Source organism: Geotrypetes seraphini, chromosome 9, assembly GCF_902459505.1.
Source record: "Geotrypetes seraphini chromosome 9, aGeoSer1.1, whole genome shotgun sequence".
NCBI classification, from domain to species: domain Eukaryota; kingdom Metazoa; phylum Chordata; class Amphibia; order Gymnophiona; family Dermophiidae; genus Geotrypetes; species Geotrypetes seraphini.
In genome coordinates, this window is record NC_047092.1 from 50796944 (window position 1) to 50821073 (window position 24130).

At 44.3% G+C, this 24130-nt stretch overlaps 1 protein-coding gene across 1 annotated transcript in view; it reads left to right on the forward strand.

Moving 5' to 3' along the window:
* Positions 1-24130, forward strand: part of WNT2 (Wnt family member 2) — a 67055-nt gene that overhangs the window by 35734 nt on the left and 7191 nt on the right. The window contains exon 4 of the mRNA XM_033958925.1: positions 2030-2294. Coding sequence (XP_033814816.1) covers positions 2030-2294 — 265 coding nt within the window. The remainder of the gene's footprint in view (positions 1-2029; positions 2295-24130) is intronic.

Here is a 24130-nt window from a genome sequence, read left to right on the forward strand (position 1 = left end):
CAAACAAACCCCACAGCCTTCTGACAATCCTTAAAAGTAAGCTTTGACTCAATCCGTAATGATGTAAATAATGTCCAAAATCACCAATCAGTAGGGTACTCCAGACCTCCCATAAGCCACACCACCGTACATTTCTCTGGGTTAAGTTATAACCAACTAGATTCTAGGTATAGCATTATTAATCTGAGCAAGATTTGGAGTATTAGCTTTGACAGGAAAAATCAACTATATCTTCTGCAATGTGAGCACTCACTCCTAATGACTGAATCAAAAGCGCTAGTGGACTAAGGTTGAAAAGAACTAAAGACAGGACTGTGGCGGAGGAGGAGTGTGTGGCGTAGTGGTTGGAGCTACAGCCTCAGCACCCTGGGGTTGTGGGTTCAAACCCCGCGCTGCTCCTTGTGACCCTGGGAAAATCACTCAGTCCTCCATAGCCCCAGGTACATTAGATAGATTGTGAGCCCACCAGGACAGATAGGGAAAATGCTTGAGTACCTGATTGTAAAACCGCTTAAATAACCTTGATAGGTGGTATATAAAAACCTAATTAAAAAAACAACTTAATCCTTAAGGAACTCCAAAAGACAAAAGATATTTTGGCAACATTGCACCATTAGTCTAAAATGCAATTACAAACGAGCAATAAAGCTTCCTCTTTCAGCTTGTCTGACTGTTCCTTGTACAGACACCATATGCTAGAAACATAGAACTATGACTGCAGATAAAGGCCAAATGGCCCATCCAGTCTGCCCATCCGCAGTAACCATTATCTCTTTCTCTCTCTGAGAAATCCCACGTGCCTATCCCAGGCCCTCTTGAATTCAGACACAGTCTGTTTCCACCACCTCTTCCGGGAGACTGTTCCACGAATCTACCACCCTTTCCATAAAAAAGCATTTCCTCAGATTACTCCGGAGCCTAGCACCTCTTAACTTCATCCTATGCTCTCTCATTCCAGAGCTTCCTTTCAAATGAAAAAGACTCGACTCGTGCACATTTATATTACGTAGGTATTTAAATGACTATCATTTCTCCCCTCTCTCGCCTTATATAGATTGAGATCTTTAAGTCTGTCCCCATACACCTTATCACGTGACTTGTCATCTGATTTCCCTATTAGCTTCTCAGTTGCTAACACTAGCTCTAGGCTGCTCTGCCTGTGCACACCAGTACTTTCTATGAGCTCTTCATCATTAATTTTCCTAGCTTATATAAAGCCCTCAGGCACAACTTTAATCCACACATACATTTCTAATGGCAATGAGTTCTCTTCCAGTTTACTCATTTTTTTCCTAGTCTGGAGTGGATCCTGGCCAGGTCTTTCATGACACCATGTGAATGACTATGACTTCTAATATGCACATTTCATAATCAACTCCCACGTACTTTCCAAAATACTTTAATTCATCAATAAAATCCATAGAAATGTTTTATTTTTATCAAGCTCCTCCTTCCCTTCAGAGTTCTTGGCATTCCTGGTAACAAATCCCTTGTATCCACCTATATGTCAGTCCTTTTCCATCCCACTGCCTCTCTGCTCTCCTGTACAAACAGTCTGAGCTTTTTGTTTCATTCCAGCAGCTTCTCAAATTGGGTGCAGGTGTTTAACCCCTCTAGTCTGTGTTCTGAACCCTAACCTCTGTCTCATTATATCTCCTAGATTGCTCATCTTCAATATAAGCTCATTTCCTGTCAGTTCAGGACTTTCAAAGACAATGTCACCCAATGGCTTCCATTATTACCAAAAAACGCATTTCCTTTTTGAGCCTTATATGCTTTTTTGAGCTTTCTAGTATATTAAACGTCTATATATAACCTGTGACAGTCTGTCTAACATATTAGACAGTGCGTAAAAGAATCTGTACATGTTTAATCTAAAAACAGTTTAATTTGCGTATTTTGGATACCCTGAAAACCAGACCTGTTTAGATGAAACAAGACGTAAGAGTTGAACATAGCTCATACCTACTGGGTAATATTGAAATATAGCTCTAGTCATTGATTTGTACTTTTTGTGGCTTTCTGGCAGGCTGTGAAGCGGTTCCTGAAACAGGAATGTAAATGTCATGGTGTTAGTGGATCATGTACTTTGAGGACCTGCTGGTTGGCCATGACGGACTTCAGAAAAACCGGAGATTATCTATGGAGAAAGTACAGTGGCGCCATCCAGGTGGTTATGAATCAAGATGGCACTGGTTTCACAGTGGCTAACAAAAGATTTAAGAAACCCACTAAAACTGATCTGGTATACTTTGAGAATTCTCCAGACTACTGTATAAAAGATAGGCTTGCAGGTAAGCCCTAAATACTGCAAATGTGTTTGTATTCCAGTTACGCCAGTATATGAGTGCATATTTTGTGTTTCTGAAGATCAAAAAAGATTGTGTTTGTAATGGTTTATGACATTAAGTTATAGTGTAGAAAAGAACACGGGGACGGAATTTGTCCCTGTCCCCGTGGTTAACTGCAGGAAACCATCCCCGCGTCATTCTTTAAGGAGAGCGTGAAGAATCAGTGTATGAATGGGCACAGCCACAGACCCTCAAGGTTGAGATAGACACTAAACAGTGATACGGGATGGCTTCCCACAGTTATCCACAGGGATGGGGACAAATTCTGTCCTTGCGTCATTCTCTGTTAAGTGCTTTCTAGTGATTAATAGGGGATGAGATAGTCAATGCCTATTGTTGAACTTGAACTTAACTGTGATTTACCTAAAAACAAGAGAAACTCCTAATAACTTGTCCCTTTCAAGTTTAGGCTCCAGGTGAGTTATAATTTGGGTACTGTAATTTGTTATCTGCTCAAAAGGCTTTTCAGTCCAAGTTTTCTGAGAAAATACAGGGTGAAGTGAATTATTCATACCTACATACGTGGGTATCCCCAAAACATTTATAGCATGCATTCTTCTAGTTCTAGCTGAAACTCACATTTATCTTGTGAATATGAACCTAAGGGCTCCTTTTACTAAGCCGCGTTAGGGCATTAAGGCGCAGAATAGCGCACGCTAGATTGCTGCGTGCGCTAGATGCTAACGCCAGCATTGAGCTGGCATTAGTTCTAGCCACGTAGCGCGGGTTTAGCACGCGCTAAAATGCGTGCACTAAAAACGCTAACGCAGCTTAGTAAAAGGAGCCCTAAGTTTTTGGGAGCCTAAATTATGGAAATGTTTGCCAATTGATTTTGGAACCATGCAGGACATGTTTGATTTTAAGAAGAAGGTGAATTGTTTTTGAGCACACTTATGTATTTTATTTATTGATAAAAGTTTTATAACATCTTCCTAAAAAAATTAATTTAAGATCATTTACACCATGTAATAGCAACATAAAACAACAGTTCATATCTTAAAAATCCAAACATAGGGGGGAGTGGCTTAAGGAAGATGGCCGCGGGTGGCTGGAGCTAGACGCCACGGATGTTCCCGGACTGCTGTTACCTTGTAATGGTGAAACGAAAGTCCAAACTTCGGGTTTTTCCTGACGAATCTTTACCAACAGCAACGGGCCCGATGGACGCCTTTCTTCAACGAGGGACGCCAATGCAGCCGGAGGCTCTCTTGGCTGGGAGAGACACGCTGGCTGAAGCGTTACAGCTCTCCCTCGAGGCAACAACCATAACCCCGGAAGAGCGGAGTCCTCTGAGTCGCCCGGGGGCGTTTGACCGGTCGATGGAAGAACTAAGTCCTCCGAGTTGTTCGGGGGCGTTTGACCAGGCGAAGGTGGAGGAAATGCCCCGGGGTGTTTACTCTCCAGACCTGCTGAGATCGGGAATCGGCCCAGCAGGAGGAGGGGTGAAGCCAAATCAACCATCTGTGCATTCGGAGGAGCTGGAACAGAAACTGCCTCAGGATTTCCTGACACTGACTTCATCGCCTGCTGTAGATCCAGGTACTTTTCCATCAGAGGATCTGGGTGCTGAACTGATACCATTGCAGAGGCCCAAGGTTTTCAATATGGAGACAATTTGGGAAGCAATATCTAGTTTGCAAATCTCTTTGGGAACCCAAATGCAGCAACTTACCACATGTTATACCTCTGTTGTGTCTGAAAATTTGGAAATGAAAAATAGGATATCCAGCTTTGAAAATAAAGTGGATGGACATGAAACTAGAATTAAAACAGTGGAGTCCCAGGCTTCAGTCTGGGTAAGAGATAGTGGAAACCTTAATTTTAAGGTAGAAATGTTGGAAAATATGACTAGAAGAAGTAATCTTCGGATTATTAATTTTCCAAAATTACCACTTATCTCAGCGCAGGATACATTTAAAAAGTATTTGAAAGAAGTTTTGAAAGTTCCCGAAACCTCCTATCCGCCTCTCACTAAAATATATTATTTACCAACTAGAACATCTGTTCAAAAACCAAACCAGCAGAATTTGTCTACTGATAGTTTGGATTTGACAAATTTCCTTGAGAGGTCAGGTGAAGAGATACCGGCAACTGCTACGCTACTTGTACAATTTGCTATAGATGCTGACAGGGAATGGATGCTTAAAATGTTTTTTAAGTTTAAAGATGTACCATTTATGACTAAAATAGTGAGAATGTATCCAGACGTGTCACGAATAACCCAAAAGAGAAGAAAACAATTTCTAATTTTGAGACCAAGGGTTCTGCAATTAGGTGCGACGTTTGTACTCAGATTCCCCTGTAAATGTGTAATGACCTATCAAGGGAATAGATTTATTTTTTTTGAACTTCAGTAGTTGACAAAATTTATTTCTGCTAAAGAGCAAACTTAAAACTCCTGAGAGAAGTTCAGTCTCAACCTGCTCAAGCACAAGCTTTTTGGTTTTTGTTCTCTCCTGCTACCATCTTTAATTTCTTGTATTATTTGATAAAGATTTCAGCCATTGTAAAGCTTTCTCCCCCCTTAATTGAGGTCTAAAGATACAAACCAGTAATAATTCACATTTGGGTTTAATGACTTTGTCGTATGAGAAAGAAAAATTTTGTTCTGTTTTTGTATTTCAATTGTATATTTTTATTATTACCTATAGTCTCATTTTAATGTATGTACTGAGTTGTATTATTTTCTTGTTTTGACTAATATTATGTCAATACTATAAAATGAAAATAAAGAATTAAAAAAAAAAAATCCAAACATAAACACAACTCACCATTATCACTCTCCCTCATCCATGACCCACAAAGAAACAAATGTTTTTAAAAGCTTCTGAAATCATGACAAGCTTAAGAAACATTAGACACTTTTTATGTAATCAGGGCCTAAATCTCTAAAGTTATGCATGTAACATTGATTTAGAAGCACTATTTAAGAATCAAATTGTACATGTTTTAATTTCTGAAGCAGGAGGACTGGAAGATAGTGAATGTTACATCTATCTTCAAAAAAGGATCGAGAGGCGACCCGGGGAACTACAGACCGGTGCGCTTGACCTCAGTTCCGGGGAAGATGGTTGAATCATTGATCAAGGACAGTATCAATGAACATATAGAAAAAAATGAACTAATGAGAACAAGCCAGCATTGTTTCTGTAAAGGAAGATCATACCAAACAAACTTACTGCACTTCTTTGAGGGGATAAGCGAACAATTGGACAAAGGTGACCCATAGACATTGTATATCTGGACTTCCAAAAAGCATTCAACAAGGTATCCCATGAGCGCCTACTAAGGAAACTGTGGAGCCATGGGGTGGAAGGGGACGTGCACAGGTGGATCAAAAATTGGCTGGCGGATAGGAAACAGAGGGTAGGAGCCATGGGGTAGAAGGGGACGTGCACAGGTGGATCAAAAATTGGCTGGCGGATAGGAAACAGAGGGTAGGAGTAAAGGGACACTACTCTGACTGGAAAGGGATCACGAGTGGTGTCCCACAGGGGTCAGTGCTGGGACCGCTGCTGTTCAATATATTCATTAATGACCTGGAATCAGGGATGAAGTGCGAAGTTATAAAATTCGCGGACAACACAAAACTCTCCAGTAGGGTTAGAACTGTTGAGGAATGTAAAGAACTACAAAGAGACCTGAACAAACTGAGTGAGTGGGCAGAAAAATGGCAGATGAGCTTCAATGTAGAGAAATGTAAAGTCTTGCACATAGGGAAAGGGAACCCGATGTATAATTATACGATGGGAGGGATGGTACTGGGGGAAGACAACCTAGAAAAGGACTTGGGGGTATTGGTGGATAAAACAATGAAGCCGGCGGCACAATGCGCAGCGAGACCCCCAGAACATATCACCCCAGGTAGTGAGGGATCTGCATACCAAGTTTCATTCAAATCGGTCCCACAGCTTTTTACATTTTTTCCATTGACTTGAATGGGTGAAATCTGATTTTCTGTTTGTAGCTCCGCCCACGTGTGCAGGTGGGCAGCGAGACCCCCAGAACATATCACCCCAGGTAGTGAGGGATCTGCATACCAAATTTCGTTCAAATCGGTCCCACAGCTTTTTACATTTTTTCCATTGACGTGAATGGGTGAAATCTGATTTTCTGTTTGTAGCTCCGCCCACGTGTGCAGGTGGGCCGCGAGACCCCCAGAACATATCACCCCAGGTAGTGAGAGATCAGCATAGCAAGTTTCGTTCAAATCGGGCAAGCCGTTTTTGCGTTGGCAGCTTTTTACATTTTTTCCATTGACATGAATGGGTGAAATCTGATTTTCTGTTTGTAGCTCCGCCCACGTGTGCAGGTGGGCCGCGAGACCCCCAGAACATATCACCTCAGGTAGTGAGGGATCTGCATACCAAGTTTCGTTCAAATCGGGCAAGCCGTTTTTTGGGTTGGCAGCTTTTTACATTTTTTTCCATTGACATGAATGGGTGAAATATGATTTTCTGTTTGTAGCTCCGCCCACGTGTGCAGGTGGGCCGCAAGACCCCCAGAACATATCACCCCAGGTAGTGAGGGATCTGCATATCAAGTTTCGTTCAAATCGGTCCCACAGCTTTTTACATTTTTTCCATTGACTTGAATGGGTGAAATCAGATTTTCTGTTTGTAGCTCCGCCCATGTGTGCAGGTGGGCCGCGAGACCCCCAGAACATATCACCCCAGGTAGTGAGGGATCTGCATACCAAGTTTCGGTCAAATCGGTCAAGCCGTTTTTGAATTACTGTGAGAATGGCAGCTCTTTACATTTTTTCCATTGACTTGAATGGGTGAAATCTGATTTTCTGTTTGTAGCTCCGCCCACATGTGCAGGTGGGCCATGAGACCCCCAGAACATATCACCCCAGGTAGTGAGGGATCTGCATATCAAGTTTCGTTCAAATCGGTCCCACAGCTTTTTACATTTTTTCCATTGACTTGAATGGGTGAAATCAGATTTTCTGTTTGTAGCTCCGCCCACGTGTGCAGGTGGGCCGCGAGACCCCCAGAACATATCACCCCAGGTAGTGAGGGATCTGCATACCAAGTTTCGTTCAAATCGGTCCCACAGCTTTTTACATTTTTTCCATTGATTTGAATGGGTGAAATCTGATTTTCTGTTTGTAGCTCCGCCCACGTGTGCAGGTGGGCAGCGAGACCCCCAGAACATATCACCCCAGGTATTGAGGGATCTGCATACCAAGTTTCGTTCAAATCGGTCCCACAGCTTTTTACATTTTTTCCATTGACGTGAATGGGTGAAATCTGATTTTCTGTTTGTAGCTCCGCCTACGTGTGCAGGTGGGCCGCGAGACCCCCAGAACATATCACCCCAGGTAGTGAGGGATCTGCATACCAATTTGCGTTCAAATCGGTCCCACAGCTTTTTACATTTTTTCCATTGACTTGAATGGGTGAAATATGATTTTCTGTTTGTAGCTCCGCCCACGTGTGCAGGTGGGCCGCGAGACCCCCAGAACATATCACCCCAGGTAGTGAGGGATCTGCATACCAAGTTTCGTTCAAATCGGTCCCACAGCTTTTTACATTTTTTCCATTGACTTGAATGGGTGAAATCAGATTTTCTGTTTGTAGCTCCGCCCACGTGTGCAGGTGGGCCGCGAGACCCACAGAACATATCACCCCAGGTAGTGAGGGATCAGCATAGCAAGTTTCGTTCAAATCGGGCAAGCCGTTTTTGCGTTGGCAGCTTTTTACATTTTTTCCATTGACATGAATGGGTGAAATCTGATTTTCTGTTTGTAGCTCCGCCCACGTGTGCAGGTGGGCCGCGAGACCCCCAGAACATATCATCCCAGGTAGTGAGGGATCTGCATACCAAGTTTCGTTCAAATCGGTCAAGCCGTTTTTGTGTGATCGCGGCACATACACACACACATACACACATACATACCTCCGATTTTATATATATATAGATTATCAGTGGGTGTTCTTTAACGAAAGAGCATCACAATATAACAGAGTAATAACTACAATAATGTGTTATTGGGAACACTTAATCGCCTGACATTTTTATTGCTAAACAAATATTGCAAAAAGTACATGTATTCAAAATTCAGGAAACAGCATGCTACTTACTTAAGTTCCTTATTGTTAATTTACCCTTTCACTTTTAGATTTTTGGTTTCCTTCAGTGATAAGAACAAGGGGCTAATCTTTATAATTGCTCACCTATGTGTAAAGTCCAGAAGGTGCTTATTTTAAGTCTGTTTTATAAAGGCAATGTAGGGACCTGTGTGTCTTTACTAAACAGGTCCCCGGAACTGGCCCCAATAGCACAGAGTTACCCTTATTCTGATGCTGGTGTAACTTTGTGCATGTACTGTCTTCCCCAGATTCTATATGTCATACCCAAAGTTGCATGCCAAAATTTGGGCATGTACCCAAGATGTGCATCCAACTTAATTGGTTACGCCAATGGCGTAAGGGGGCAGACCACTCTGGGTGCCATCTTGGTTGAGGTGCTGGCACCACCCCCACCCGCGTCCTCCTTTCTCTCCCCTAGTACCTCTTTAAATTTTCATCAGCACGAACTTTTCCGGCCTGCTGCTCGCCAGCCTGGGTCCCATTTGAAATCACTTTTTTTGTTTATAGTTTTATAATTTGTCATACCACTTATCGAACTTCGAAGCTGTGTAGAGAATATAAAATAGTAGGGGAAAAAAGAGGAATCACAAACTAATAATACAGAACTACTGTATACAGACAAGACATTACAAACATATTGGAGACAGAAGGATATTCCATAAAATCTATAGAATAGTAAGACATTTAAGGGAAGTACAAAAAGGAGGGATGATTTTGTTTGAGCAGTATATATTTTTTTTGTTAGCTAGCACAAGAAAAGTTTCAGATTTCAAAAGCGTCGGTGAATAGAAAAGTTTTTATTTTTGTTCAAGATGGCGCCTTGCTAGATCATGAGTCTTGGTGCCTCTCACCCTTAAACAAAAGGGGTTTGGGGGGGGGGGGGTTGTTCTTTTTGCATCCTTTTGATCACTTTTTTGTTATTTGGGTTGTTTTGTTTGTTTTTATCCTGGTCTGAATCAGAGGAAAGTATTGATCATTATCCATTTTAATGAGTCCTTCCTTGTTTAACTGTTAACAGAAAACCTTCCAACTCCCTGCCACTGTGTTGGTAGCCATCAGAGGGTTTTGCCCATCTCTGTTCTGGTAATGTGTCTGGTGTGATGTGTTGGGGGTTCTCTCCTGCTGCTGATGGCTGCATTAGCGGAAGGCATGGCGTCGGGCCCTGCTCTTCGCGCTGGGGCAGAGTTTGCCTCGGCATCAGCCCATTGGTCTGATCTGATGTCGGAGGATTTAGTGCTGCGATGAAGGCTGACTGATATTGATGCCAGTGGAGGGACTGCAGTTTCTCTTCAGACCCTTGATTTGGTTTGCAGCCAATCCCGGAAACCCCTCCCCCCCAAACTCGTAATCGCCGACAGGAGGATGCCCAACTCCTCCTGTCGGAACCCCGGAACCCCCTCCCCCCCAAACTCATAATCGCCGACAGGAGGATGCCCAACTCCTCCTGCCGGAAAGCCCAACGACCCCCCCACCCCAACTAATCTCCCTCCCCCAACTAACCTTTCAATGTTGGTTAGCTGGACGGGTCTTGCTGCCGTCCAGCCAACGGGTCTGCCTCGTGGAAATGAGACGGCACGCCCCTTCCCGGCCCATCTCCGCTAAATCTAAGGCCTGATTGGCCCAGGCTAGGCACCTTGGCCAATCAGGCCTTAGGATTAGTGGGGATGGGCGGACCCGCTATGCCTAAGGCCTGATTGGTCCAGGCTTCTACAGCCTGGGCCAATTAGGCCTTAGATTTAGCGGGGATGGGCCGGGAAGGGGCGTGCCGTCTCATTTCCACGAGGCAGACCCGTCGGCTGGACGGCAGCAAGACCCGTCCAGCTGACCAACATTGAAAGGTTAGTTGGGGGAGGGAGATTAGTTGGGGCGGGGGGTCGTTGGGCTTTCCGGCAGGAGGAGTTGGGCATCCTCCTGTCGGCGATTACGAGTTTGGGGGGGAGGGGGTTCTGGGGTTCCGACAGGAGGAGTTGGGCATCCTCCTGTCGGCGATTACGAGTTTGGGGGGGGAGGGGTTTCTGGGGTTCCGACAGGAAGAGTTGGGCATCCTTCTGTCAGCGATTACGAGTTTGGGGGGGAGGGGGGTCCGGGGTTCCGACAGGAGGAGTTGGGCATCCTCCTGTCGGCGATTACGAGTTTGGGGGAGAGGGGGCTCGGGGTTCCGACAGGAGGAGTTAGGCATTCTCCTGTCGGTGATGGGACAGGCGGCCGCTATACATATTGCAGCAGGGAGATCCCTTGCTGCCATAAGTATAGCGGCCGCGTCTAATTTAACCCGATTCTCTAAAGATGCTGGTTACAGAATCGGTGTTTAGTATAGGACGCCTCTCCCGGGCGGCCTGCCTGGGGAGCATTTTTTTTTTTTAAACGTGCATCCCGATTGGCTGATTAGACAGCTGTAGGACGTCTACAGCTGCCTAAAATCGGGACGCACTTTTGAAGAATCAGGGCCTCGGTGTACAGAAGCTGTTCCTGGGCTTGTTTTCCTGGACAGCGGAAGCAGGAAGTTGTGTGACCACGCATACGGTACTGTACCAGTACTCTGGATCGCCAAGACATGCTTGCCAAATAGTGCCTTATTTTCGGGGGGGGAGGGGGCTTATATTTCCCTGTGGGGAAAAAAAGGGGGGTGTCTTACTAAAGGAGGAGGTCCTATAATGGGGGAAACACGGTATGTGTATTCTTATGTAACCCATGCAAAACTGTGGAAGCAGCAGGCTATAAATTCATTAAATAAATAAGTGATTTCAGTGGGCTATAAATTCTTTAAATAAATAAATTATGTCAGAGGGAAAGCCAGTGTGTGCAGCAGGCCAGAGAAGTTGCTCGTGCTGGTGAAGATTTAAAGAGATACAGGGGGGGAAGGGAGGGTGCGAGTGTGGCTTGGGGGGCGCAGGAGTGGTGGGAGAGCATGGTGGGGACACCCCAGGCGCCTCCTACCCTCTTTACACTACTAAAACAAGCCCTTAATTAGCAAAAAATAGGCACTAATAATTGGCTTTGATCAAAAGTTGCACTATTCTATAAGGATTAGCACCTAAATTTTCTAGCACGTATCTGAAAAGGGGGCATGGCCAGGGGCGTGTTGGGAGTATTCCCAAAAGTTGTGTGTGGAATTACAGAATTTTACCTAAACTTGGGCTCTGGAATTTACACCAAGTTCCCAAGTTTATTACTTATTTGATATATCATCTATCAAAGATTGTCTAGACCAGGGGTAGGCAATTCCAGTCCTCGAGAGCCGGAGCCAGCTCAGGTTTTCAGGATATCCACAATAAATATGCATGAGATAGATTTGCATCTCATGGAGGCAGTGCATGCAAATCCATCTCATACATATTCATTGTGCATATCCTGAAAACCTGACCTGGCTCCGGCTCTCGAGAACCGGAATCGCCTACCCCTGGCCTAAACGGTTTACAATACTAAACTTTAAAAAGAAAAATACAAAAAGAAAGGGGAGGCATGCATAGTTAAAATATCTAGGACAAGTCAGAGGGCATGTCTTCCTCTCCTTGATTTGTTTCCTAGTGGGGGTTGTTGCGATTTCTCCCTCTATCTTCCTGTTTTTGCTTCTGTTTGTTTTTGATCTTTCTCGGGTGGCTGCACCGGTGTGGATGTAGGGGGTGAGTATTGGGCTGATTGGATGTTTGGCTGTCTAGTGGTATGTGTGGGGTCTGATTGTTGTGGTTTGGGTTGCGTGAGTGGGTCTGGCGTGTGTTTGTGTGGTGGGGTTTGGTATTTTAAAATGTCAATTGTGAGGGGAACCCACTCATGGGGTTTTTTGTACTGCGATTATTTGTTGTTCTGATATCCTGTACTGTTTCTGGATGCTCTGTTTTCTGATTGTTTCACTCGTGGTTGTGTGTTCCTTTGCAGTTGTCAATAAAGATAATTTACAAAAAAAAAAAATATATATCTAGGACAGATCAGACAAAGACATATGGTAACAAAGGGGCCTGTGGGTAAGGATAAATAAAGTACGTCGAGATAGAATAAATTTAAAAGAAAGGTAAAAAGGGGTGGAGATAACAATAGGGAGGGGATAGCGCTTCTTAAAGCGGTTCGTGGTTATTACTCTAGTCAGGATTGTTGTTGTGACTTCTTTTTTTCTTGTTTGTTTTCATAGTTGGTAGGCATCCCTAAATAGGAAGGTCAGGAGGCTTAAGTCTGGCATCCCTAAATAGGAAGGTCAGGAGGCTTAAGTCTGGCATCCCTAAATAGGAAGGTCAGGAGGCTTAAGTCTAGCATCCCTAAATAGGAAGGTCAGCAGGCTTAAGTCTGGCATCCTTAAATAGGAAGGTCAGCAGGCTTAAGTCTGGCATCCTTAAAAAGGAAGGTCAGGAGGCTTAAGTCTGGCATCCCTAAATAGGAAGGTCAGGAGGCTTAAGTCTGGCATCCCTAAATAGGAAGGTCAGGAGGCTTAAGTCTGGCATCCCTAAATAGGAAGGTCAGCAGGCTTAAGTCTGGCATCCTTAAATAGGAAGGTCAGCAGGCTTAAGTCTGGCATCCCTAAATAGAAGGTCAGCAGGCTTAAGTCTGGCATCCTTAAATAGGAAGGTTAGGAGGCTTAAGTCTGGCATCCCTAAATAGGAAGGTCAGCAGGCTTAAGTCTGGCATCCTTAAAAAGGAAGGTCAGGAGGCTTAAGTCTGGCATCCCTAAATAGGAAGGTCAGCAGGCTTAAGTCTGGCATCCTTAAAAAGGAAGGTCAGCAGGCTTAAGTCTGGCATCCTTAAAAAGGAAGGTCAGGAGGCTTAAGTCTGGCATCCCTAAATAGGAAGGTCAGGAGGCTTAAGTCTGGCATCCCTAAATAGGAAGGTCAGCAGGCTTAAGTCTGGCATCCTTAAAAAGGAAGGTCAGGAGGCTTAAGTCTGGCATCCCTAAATAGGAAGGTCAGGAGGCTTAAGTCTGGCATCCCTAAATAGGAAGGTCAGGAGGCTTAAGTCTGGCATCCCTAAATAGGAAGGTCAGCAGGCTTAAGTCTGGCATCCTTAAATAGGAAGGTTAGGAGGCTTAAGTCTGGCATCCCTAAATAGGAAGGTCAGGAGGCTTAAGTCTGGCATCCCTAAATAGGAAGGTCAGGAGGCTTAAGTCTGGCATCCCTAAATAGGAAGGTCAGCAAGCTTAAGTCTGGCATCCTTAAAAAGGAAGGTCAGGAGGCTTAAGTCTGGCATCCCTAAATAGGAAGGTCAGCAGGCTTAAGTCTGGCATCCTTAAAAAGGAAGGTCAGCAGGCTTAAGTCTGGCATCCTTAAAAAGGAAGGTCAGGAGGCTTAAGTCTGGCATCCCTAAATAGGAAGGTCAGGAGGCTTAAGTCTGGCATCCCTAAATAGGAAGGTCAGCAGGCTTAAGTCTGGCATCCTTAAAAAGGAAGGTCAGGAGGCTTAAGTCTGGCATCCCTAAATAGGAAGGTCAGGAGGCTTAAGTCTGGCATCCCTAAATAGGAAGGTCAGCAGGCTTAAGTCTGGCATCCTTAAATAGGAAGGTTAGGAGGCTTAAGTCTGGCATCCCTAAATAGGAAGGTCAGGAGGCTTAAGTCTGGCATCCCTAAATAGGAAGGTCAGGAGGCTTAAGTCTGGCATCCCTAAATAGGAAGGTCAGCAGGCTTAAGTCTGGCATCCTTAAAAAGGAAGGTCAGGAGGCTTAAGTCTGGCATCCCTAAATAGGAAGGTCAGCAGGCTTAAGTCTGGCATCCTTAAAAAGGAAGGTCAGGAGGCTTAAGTCTGGCATCCCTAAATAGGAAGGTCAGCAGGCTTAAGTCTGGCATCCTTAAAAAGGAAGGTCAGGAGGCTTAAGTCTGGCATCCCTAAATAGGAAGGTCGGGAGGCTTAAGTCTGGCATCCCTAAATAGGAAGGTCAGCAGGCTTAAGTCTGGCATCCTTAAATAGGAAGGTTAGGAGGCTTAAGTCTGGCATCCCTAAATAGGAAGGTCAGCAGGCTTAAGTCTGGCATCCTTAAATAGGAAGGTTAGGAGGCTTAAGTCTGGCATCCCTAAATAGGAAGGTCAGCAGGCTTAAGTCTGGCATCCCTAAATAGGAAGGTCAGCAGGCTTAAGTCTGGCATCCTTAAAAAGGAAGGTCAGGAGGCTTAAGTCTGGCATCCCTAAATAGGAAGGTCAGGAGGCTTAAGTCTGGCATCCCTAAATAGGAAGGTCAGCAGGCTTAAGTCTGGCATCCTTAAATAGGAAGGTTAGGAGGCTTAAGTCTGGCATCCCTAAATAGGAAGGTCAGCAGGCTTAAGTCTGGCATCCTTAAAAAGGAAGGTCAGGAGGCTTAAGTCTGGCATCCCTAAATAGGAAGGTCAGCAGGCTTAAGTCTGGCATCCTTAAATAGGAAGGTTAGGAGGCTTAAGTCTGGCATCCCTAAATAGGAAGGTCAGCAGGCTTAAGTCTGGCATCCTTAAAAAGGAAGGTCAGGAGGCTTAAGTCTGGCATCCCTAAATAGGAAGGTCAGGAGGCTTAAGTCTGGCATCCCTAAATAGGAAGGTCAGCAGGCTTAAGTCTGGCATCCCTAAATAGGAAGGTCAGCAGGCTTAAGTCTGGCATCCTTAAATAGGAAGGTTAGGAGGCTTAAGTCTGGCATCCCTAAATAGGAAGGTCAGCAGGCTTAAGTCTGGCATCCTTAAATAGGAAGGTTAGGAGGCTTAAGTCTGGCATCCCTAAATAGGAAGGTCAGCAGGCTTAAGTCTGGCATCCTTAAATAGGAAGGTTAGGAGGCTTAAGTCTGGCATCCCTAAATAGGAAGGTCAGCAGGCTTAAGTCTGGCATCCTTAAATAGGAAGGTTAGGAGGCTTAAGTCTGGCATGCCTAAATAGGAAGGTCAGGAGGCTTAAGTCTGGCATCCCTAAATAGGAAGGTCAGGAGGCTTAAGTCTGGCATCCCTAAATAGGAAGGTCAGCAGGCTTAAGTCTGGCATCCTTAAATAGGAAGGTTAGGAGGCTTAAGTCTGGCATCCCTAAATAGGAAGGTCAGCAGGCTTAAGTCTGGCATCCTTAAATAGGAAGGTTAGGAGGCTTAAGTCTGGCATCCCTAAATAGGAAGGTCAGCAGGCTTAAGTCTGGCATCCTTAAATAGGAAGGTTAGGAGGCTTAAGTCTGGCATCCCTAAATAGGAAGGTCAGGAGGCTTAAGTCTGGCATCCCTAAATAGGAAGGTCAGCAGGCTTAAGTCTGGCATCCTTAAAAAGGAAGGTCAGGAGGCTTAAGTCTGGCATCCCTAAATAGGAAGGTCAGGAGGCTTAAGTCTGGCATCCCTAAATAGGAAGGTCAGCAGGCTTAAGTCTGGCATCCTTAAATAGGAAGGTTAGGAGGCTTAAGTCTGGCATCCCTAAATAGGAAGGTCAGCAGGCTTAAGTCTGGCATCCTTAAATAGGAAGGTTAGGAGGCTTAAGTCTGGCATGCCTAAATAGGAAGGTCAGGAGGCTTAAGTCTGGCATCCCTAAATAGGAAGGTCAGCAGGCTTAAGTCTGGCATCCTCAAAAAGGAAGGTCAGGAGGCTTAAGTCTGGCATCCCTAAATAGGAAGGTCAGGAGGCTTAAGTCTGGCATCCCTAAATAGGAAGGTCAGCAGGCTTAAGTCTGGCATCCTTAAATAGGAAGGTTAGGAGGCTTAAGTCTGGCATCCCTAAATAGGAAGGTCAGCAGGCTTAAGTCTGGCATCCTTAAATAGGAAGGTTAGGAGGCTTAAGTCTGGCATCCCTAAATAGGAAGGTCAGCAGGCTTAAGTCTGGCATCCTTAAAAAGGAAGGTCAGGAGGCTTAAGTCTGGCATCCCTAAATAGAAGGTCAGCAGGCTTAAGTCTGGCATCCTTAAATAGGAAGGTTAGGAGGCTTAAGTCTGGCATCCCTAAATAGGAAGGTCAGCAGGCTTAAGTCTGGCATCCTTAAAAAGGAAGGTCAGGAGGCTTAAGTCTGGCATCCCTAAATAGGAAGGTCAGCAGGCTTAAGTCTGGCATCCTTAAATAGGAAGGTTAGGAGGCTTAAGTCTGGCATCCCTAAATAGGAAGGTCAGCAGGCTTAAGTCTGGCATCCTTAAATAGGAAGGTTAGGAGGCTTAAGTCTGGCATCCCTAAATAGGAAGGTCAGCAGGCTTAAGTCTGGCATCCTTAAAAAGGAAGGTCAGGAGGCTTAAGTCTGGCATCCCTAAATAGAAGGTCAGCAGGCTTAAGTCTGGCATCCTTAAATAGGAAGGTTAGGAGGCTTAAGTCTGGCATCCCTAAATAGGAAGGTCAGCAGGCTTAAGTCTGGCATCCTTAAAATGGAAGGTCAGGAGGCTTAAGTCTGGCATCCCTAAATAGGAAGGTCAGCAGGCTTAAGTCTGGCATCCTTAAATAGGAAGGTTAGGAGGCTTAAGTCTGGCATCCCTAAATAGGAAGGTCAGCAGGCTTAAGTCTGGCATCCTTAAAAAGGAAGGTCAGGAGGCTTAAGTCTGGCATCCCTAAATAGGAAGGTCAGCAGGCTTAAGTCTGGCATCCTTAAAAAGGAAGGTCAGGAGGCTTAAGTCTGGCATCCCTAAATAGGAAGGTCAGGAGGCTTAAGTCTGGCATCCCTAAATAGGAAGGTCAGCAGGCTTAAGTCTGGCATCCTTAAATAGGAAGGTTAGGAGGCTTAAGTCTGGCATCCCTAAATAGGAAGGTCAGCAGGCTTAAGTCTGGCATCCTTAAAAAGGAAGGTCAGGAGGCTTAAGTCTGGCATCCCTAAATAGGAAGGTCAGCAGGCTTAAGTCTGGCATCCTTAAATAGGAAGGTTAGGAGGCTTAAGTCTGGCATCCCTAAATAGGAAGGTCAGCAGGCTTAAGTCTGGCATCCTTAAAAAGGAAGGTCAGGAGGCTTAAGTCTGGCATCCCTAAATAGGAAGGTCAGCAGGCTTAAGTCTGGCATCCTTAAATAGGAAGGTTAGGAGGCTTAAGTCTGGCATCCCTAAATAGGAAGGTCAGCAGGCTTAAGTCTGGCATCCTTAAAAAGGAAGGTCAGGAGGCTTAAGTCTGGCATCCCTAAATAGGAAGGTCAGCAGGCTTAAGTCTGGCATCCTTAAATAGGAAGGTTAGGAGGCTTAAGTCTGGCATCCCTAAATAGGAAGGTCAGCAGGCTTAAGTCTGGCATCCTTAAAAAGGAAGGTCAGGAGGCTTAAGTCTGGCATCCCTAAATAGGAAGGTCAGCAGGCTTAAGTCTGGCATCCTTAAAAAGGAAGGTCAGGAGGCTTAAGTCTGGCATCCCTAAATAGGAAGGTCAGGAGGCTTAAGTCTGGCATCCCTAAATAGGAAGGTCAGCAGGCTTAAGTCTGGCATCCTTAAATAGGAAGGTTAGGAGGCTTAAGTCTGGCATCCCTAAATAGGAAGGTCAGCAGGCTTAAGTCTGGCATCCTTAAAAAGGAAGGTCAGGAGGCTTAAGTCTGGCATCCCTAAATAGGAAGGTTAGGAGGCTTAAGTCTGGCATCCCTAAATAGGAAGGTCAGCAGGCTTAAGTCTGGCATCCTTAAATAGGAAGGTTAGGAGGCTTAAGTCTGGCATCCCTAAATAGGAAGGTCAGCAGGCTTAAGTCTGGCATCCTTAAAAAGGAAGGTCAGGAGGCTTAAGTCTGGCATCCCTAAATAGGAAGGTCAGCAGGCTTAAGTCTGGCATCCTTAAAAAGGAAGGTCAGGAGGCTTAAGTCTGGCATCCCTAAATAGGAAGGTCAGGAGGCTTAAGTCTGGCATCCCTAAATAGGAAGGTCAGCAGGCTTAAGTCTGGCATCCTTAAATAGGAAGGTTAGGAGGCTTAAGTCTGGCATCCCTAAATAGGAAGGTCAGCAAGCTTAAGTCTGGCATCCTTAAAAAGGAAGGTCAGGAGGCTTAAGTCTGGCATCCCTAAATAGGAAGGTCAGCAGGCTTAAGTCTGGCATCCTTAAAAAGGAAGGTCAGGAGGCTTAAGTCTGGCATCCCTAAATAGGAAGGTCAGGAGGCTTAAGTCTGGCATCCCTAAATAGGAAGGTCAGCAGGCTTAAGTCTGGCATCCTTAAATAGGAAGGTTAGGAGGCTTAAGTCTGGCATCCCTAAATAGGAAGGTCAGCAGGCTTAAGTCTGGCATCCTTAAAAAGGAAGGTCAGGAGGCTTAAGTCTGGCATCCCTAAATAGGAAGGTCAGCAGGCTTAAGTCTGGCATCCCTAAATAGGAAGGTCAGCAGGCTTAAGTCTGGCATCCTTAAATAGGAAGGTCAGGAGGCTTAAGTCTGGCATCCCTAAATAGGAAGGTCAGCAGGCTTAAGTCTGGCATCCTTAAATAGGAAGGTCAGGAGGCTTAAGTCTGGCATCCCTAAATAGGAAGGTCAGCAGGCTTAAGTCTGGCATCCCTAAATAGGAAGGTCAGGAGGCTTAAGTCTGGCATCCCTAAATAGGAAGGTCAGCAGGCTTAAGTCTGGCATCCTTAAAAAGGAAGGTCAGGAGGCTTAAGTCTGGCATCCCTAAATAGGAAGGTCAGCAGGCTTAAGTCTGGCATCCTTAAATAGGAAGGTTAGGAGGCTTAAGTCTGGCATCCCTAAATAGGAAGGTCAGCAGGCTTAAGTCTGGCATCCTTAAAAAGGAAGGTCAGGAGGCTTAAGTCTGGCATCCCTAAATAGGAAGGTCAGCAGGCTTAAGTCTGGCATCCTTAAAAAGGAAGGTCAGGAGGCTTAAGTCTGGCATCCCTAAATAGGAAGGTCAGGAGGCTTAAGTCTGGCATCCCTAAATAGGAAGGTCAGCAGGCTTAAGTCTGGCATCCTTAAATAGGAAGGTTAGGAGGCTTAAGTCTGGCATCCCTAAATAGGAAGGTCAGCAGGCTTAAGTCTGGCATCCTTAAAAAGGAAGGTCAGGAGGCTTAAGTCTGGCATCCCTAAATAGGAAGGTTAGGAGGCTTAAGTCTGGCATCCCTAAATAGGAAGGTCAGCAGGCTTAAGTCTGGCATCCTTAAATAGGAAGGTTAGGAGGCTTAAGTCTGGCATCCCTAAATAGGAAGGTCAGCAGGCTTAAGTCTGGCATCCTTAAAAAGGAAGGTCAGGAGGCTTAAGTCTGGCATCCCTAAATAGGAAGGTCAGCAGGCTTAAGTCTGGCATCTTTAAAAAGGAAGGTCAGGAGGCTTAAGTCTGGCATCCCTAAATAGGAAGGTCAGGAGGCTTAAGTCTGGCATCCCTAAATAGGAAGGTCAGCAGGCTTAAGTCTGGCATCCTTAAATAGGAAGGTTAGGAGGCTTAAGTCTGGCATCCCTAAATAGGAAGGTCAGCAGGCTTAAGTCTGGCATCCTTAAAAAGGAAGGTCAGGAGGCTTAAGTCTGGCATCCCTAAATAGGAAGGTCAGCAGGCTTAAGTCTGGCATCCTTAAAAAGGAAGGTCAGGAGGCTTAAGTCTGGCATCCCTAAATAGGAAGGTCAGGAGGCTTAAGTCTGGCATCCCTAAATAGGAAGGTCAGCAGGCTTAAGTCTGGCATCCTTAAAAAGGAAGGTCAGGAGGCTTAAGTCTGGCATCCCTAAATAGGAAGGTCAGGAGGCTTAAGTCTGGCATCCCTAAATAGGAAGGTCAGCAGGCTTAAGTCTGGCATCCTTAAATAGGAAGGTTAGGAGGCTTAAGTCTGGCATCCCTAAATAGGAAGGTCAGCAGGCTTAAGTCTGGCATCCTTAAATAGGAAGGTTAGGAGGCTTAAGTCTGGCATCCCTAAATAGGAAGGTCAGGAGGCTTAAGTCTGGCATCCCTAAATAGGAAGGTCAGCAGGCTTAAGTCTGGCATCCTTAAAAAGGAAGGTCAGGAGGCTTAAGTCTGGCATCCCTAAATAGGAAGGTCAGGAGGCTTAAGTCTGATGCCCAAAGGCTAGACACAGGATTCGTACCTAGGTGCTATTCTGTGAAGTGCGTGTACCCATTATAAAATCGTGCTTAGTGCTGATTTTATGAGGTGCCAATTTTTGAACACCACTTACTGAATCCATGCCTATGCATGTATATTTGATTACATATATGTTGTTTTATAAAATACACAACTTCACTCCACCTAAACTACGCCTCCGGGACACCAACACACAGTTCATGTAAAAGTATGCGTGATCTTATTGTGCGTATGTATTTGTAATTTCACAAGTTCATAAAAGCCCTTTCTATCATATAAGGCTTACTTAACATATGGAAAAGGCTTCATAAAATTACCTCCTAGTGTTTTAGCATTCAATTTAAACTCTTCCTTTTTGGGTTATTGCTTTTAGTATTTTTCACAGATATTTCTCAAAAAGTATCCTATTATATCACTGGAGCAATAATTGTATGTTTGTATGTATATTTCTGAATTCGATGTTGAAAACGGCCCTAAGGATTTTGATGAAATGAGGTGAGATAAAACATTTTGGAATGTAAAAGGGAGAACAGAGCTGAAATAAAAGCAGGACTGTGTCTCTTTAGCTCTGTAGCTACCACTACTGGTCAAGTATAAACACACTACTGGAGACCAGAACTGAGCACAATATTCCAGGTGAGGTCGCACCATGGAGTGAAACAGGGGCATTATAACATTCTTAGTCTCGTTAACTATCCCTTTTTAAATAATTCCTAGCCTCTTGCTTGCTTTTTTGGCTGCCACTGCACAGTCGGTGGAAGGTTTAATCGTATTGTTTACAATGATACCCAGATCATTTTCTTGGGCGCTAACCCCCAAGGTGGACCCTAGCATCCAATAACTGTGATCTGGGTTATTCTTCCCAATGTGCATCACTTTGCATTTGTCCACATTAAATTTCATCTGCCACTTTGACACCCAGTCTTCCAATTTCCTAAGGTCTACTGCAATTCTTCACAATCAGCATGCATTTTAACAACTTTGAACAGTTTGGTGTCATCTGCAAATTTAATCACCTCATTTCAATTTCCAGATCATTTATAAATAAGCTAAACAGTACAGATCCCTGCGGCACTCCACTGTTTACTCTCCTCCATTGAGAAAAATGAACATTTAACTCTATCTTCTGTTTTCTATCCGATAACCAATTCCTAATCCACAACTGAACTTTGCCACCTATTCCATGACTCTTTAATTTTCTCAGGAGCCTCTCATGAGGAACTTTATCAAAAGCTTTCTGAAAGTTTAGATACACTACATCAACCAACTCACCTTTATCCACATGTTTATTCATACCTTCGAAGAAGTCAAGCAAATTGGTGAGGCAAGATCTCCCTCGACTGAACCCATGCTGACTCTGTCTCATTAAATCATGATTGTTTACATGTCTCACAATTTTATTTTTTATAATTTTCTATCATTTTGCCCAGTACTGAAGTCAGGCTTATTGGTCTATAATTTCCCAGTTCTCCCCTGGAACCGTTTTTAAAAATCAGCATAATATTGGCCACCCTCCAATCTACAGGTATTACAGAAGATTTTAGCGATAGGTTACAGATCACTAACAGCAGGTCAGCAATTTCATGTTTGAGTTCTTTTAGTACCCTGGGATGTATACCATCCGGTCCTGGTGTTTTATCACTTTTTAACTTGTCAGTTTGGCTTAGTACATCTTTCAGATTAATCGAGATTTCTTATAGTTCCTCCACATCATCACCTTTGAAAAACGTTTCCAATTTGGATAGATCTCTTACATCTGCTTCTGTAAAGACCGAAGCAAAGAATTCATTCAGTCTCTCTGCTATAGCCTTATCCTCCCTGAGTGCCCCTTTTGCTCCTTGATTATCCAATGGTCCCACAGATTCCTTTACATGTTTTGTGCTTCTGATGTACCTAAAAAAAATGTTATGAGTTTTTGGCTCTAATAGTCTCTTTCACTTTACCTTTTAACCATGCTGGCTCTCATTTCCTCTTCTTTCCACCTTTGCTGATACGTGATACCTTTGCTGAATACATCTGGTCTGGGCTTCCACAATGGTATTTTTAAATAACATCCACACCTGGTTTACACTCCTAACCTGCAGGGGGAGGTGGGAGCAGTAGCTACTGCTACTGGTCAAGTATAAATAAACCACTGCCAATTACCTCAAGAATACGGAAAACTACAACACCACGGTCAAGTATAAATAAACCACTGCCAATTACCTCAAGAATACGGAAAACTACAACACCACAGTCAAATAGCTACACAAGACAAATCAGAACAACAACCCTATCATAATCACTCACTCCACTTTCCCGAATAAAACTTGGTCTTCCAGATATTGAATATAATCAGGTAAGTTTTCAAACTTATAGCTATTCATCTCCTCTTGAACCCTTATTTTTTTAAGCCTTTCTCCATTAATTGTCTTCCTTTTATTTCTTTTCAGATGATTATCTGGGATCTGAGAAATATCAGATAAGTGCTGTATAGCTGAGTGTTCATAATAACCTTTAAAAACAAAAATAATTTTCCTAAACTTTTTAAAACTTATCACAAGGTGACGTACTAAATGTCTCTGTCATAAGCTCTGTACTTATGTGTTCCTGGTCAGAAATACTGTATGTGGTTTACACACAGAACCAGCTGACATGTTCATACTGTATATCAGATGCCAGTCCACAATATTAGGTCCAGTCATTGCTGGAGATCCTCTGTTGATATCCTGTAAGATAGATGATGGAAGTGCACCCATCACTTCTCTGTCTCAAAATGAGAATGTTTTCTACAGATTTTCAGGAATCTTCATGGAACTGGACTTAAAATAAACAAGTAACAATGAACCTGTATCCCTGTGTTCATTTTATGAATGAGTCTCTGCCTCCATCCATAGGCTCTAGATAGAATGCAGATCTACTTGCAAACTTTGAACTGCAGGGCTTGTAAGCATTCACAAGTAATATTTGATTCAACAAGACATTGAGGGGGGAAGTCTAGATATGTACATACCAATTTCATCTGTAAATAATGGTAAATATGGGAGTAAATGCTAAAAATCCACCTAAGTTTTATTCTGTATATATGTACATAAAACTGCATATTTTACATTGTGGGTGATGCTAGGGTTACCATATATGTAAACTATAAACAGAGGACACATGACACCGGCACCGCCCATGATCCCACCCCTGCTCCCTGCCCCCACTTCTGTCTCCCATTAGTCTTACCCCTACCTGCGTTACCCCCTAGCACAGCCTCTTCTTCTTTCTCTCCAGCCCCCCACCCGAGTCTCCCCGGTGTCCTCACGTACCTTCTTGGTGCTAAAATTTTGGGCAGCCGACACCGGCAGCATTAATAACATGATCCTGCAGACATTGGCCTGCCCCAGAAGCCTTCGCTTTGCAGCGTCCCGCCTACGCAGGAACAGGAAGTTGCTGCAGAGTGAAGGCTTCCAGGTAGACCAACAGCAGCAGGATCATGTTGCTAACGCTGTCAGCTGCCCGAAGTTTGGAAATTGCAGCACCAGAAGAGGTAAGTAGGTGTGGGGACAGGCTGACAGGAAAGCAATATTTATTTCTGGGCTGGGGGCTGGACTGGAGACAGCAAATCCAAAACCCGGACAAACTCCCTCTAGTCCAGGAAACCATTTGGATACCCAGACAGTCCTTTAAAATGAGAACATGTCCGGGTAAATCCAGACATCTGGTAACCCCAGACATCTGGTAACCCCAGGTATTGACATACAGTAGGTTGAGTCAGGGTGCAATTTGGGGGTCAGATTCTAATAACAGCACCCTAAGTTAGGCATCCTAAAGCCACCTAACTTAATTGTTTTAATTGGTTCAATCGATGCAGTAATTGACTGTGATTCTACAAACGGCAC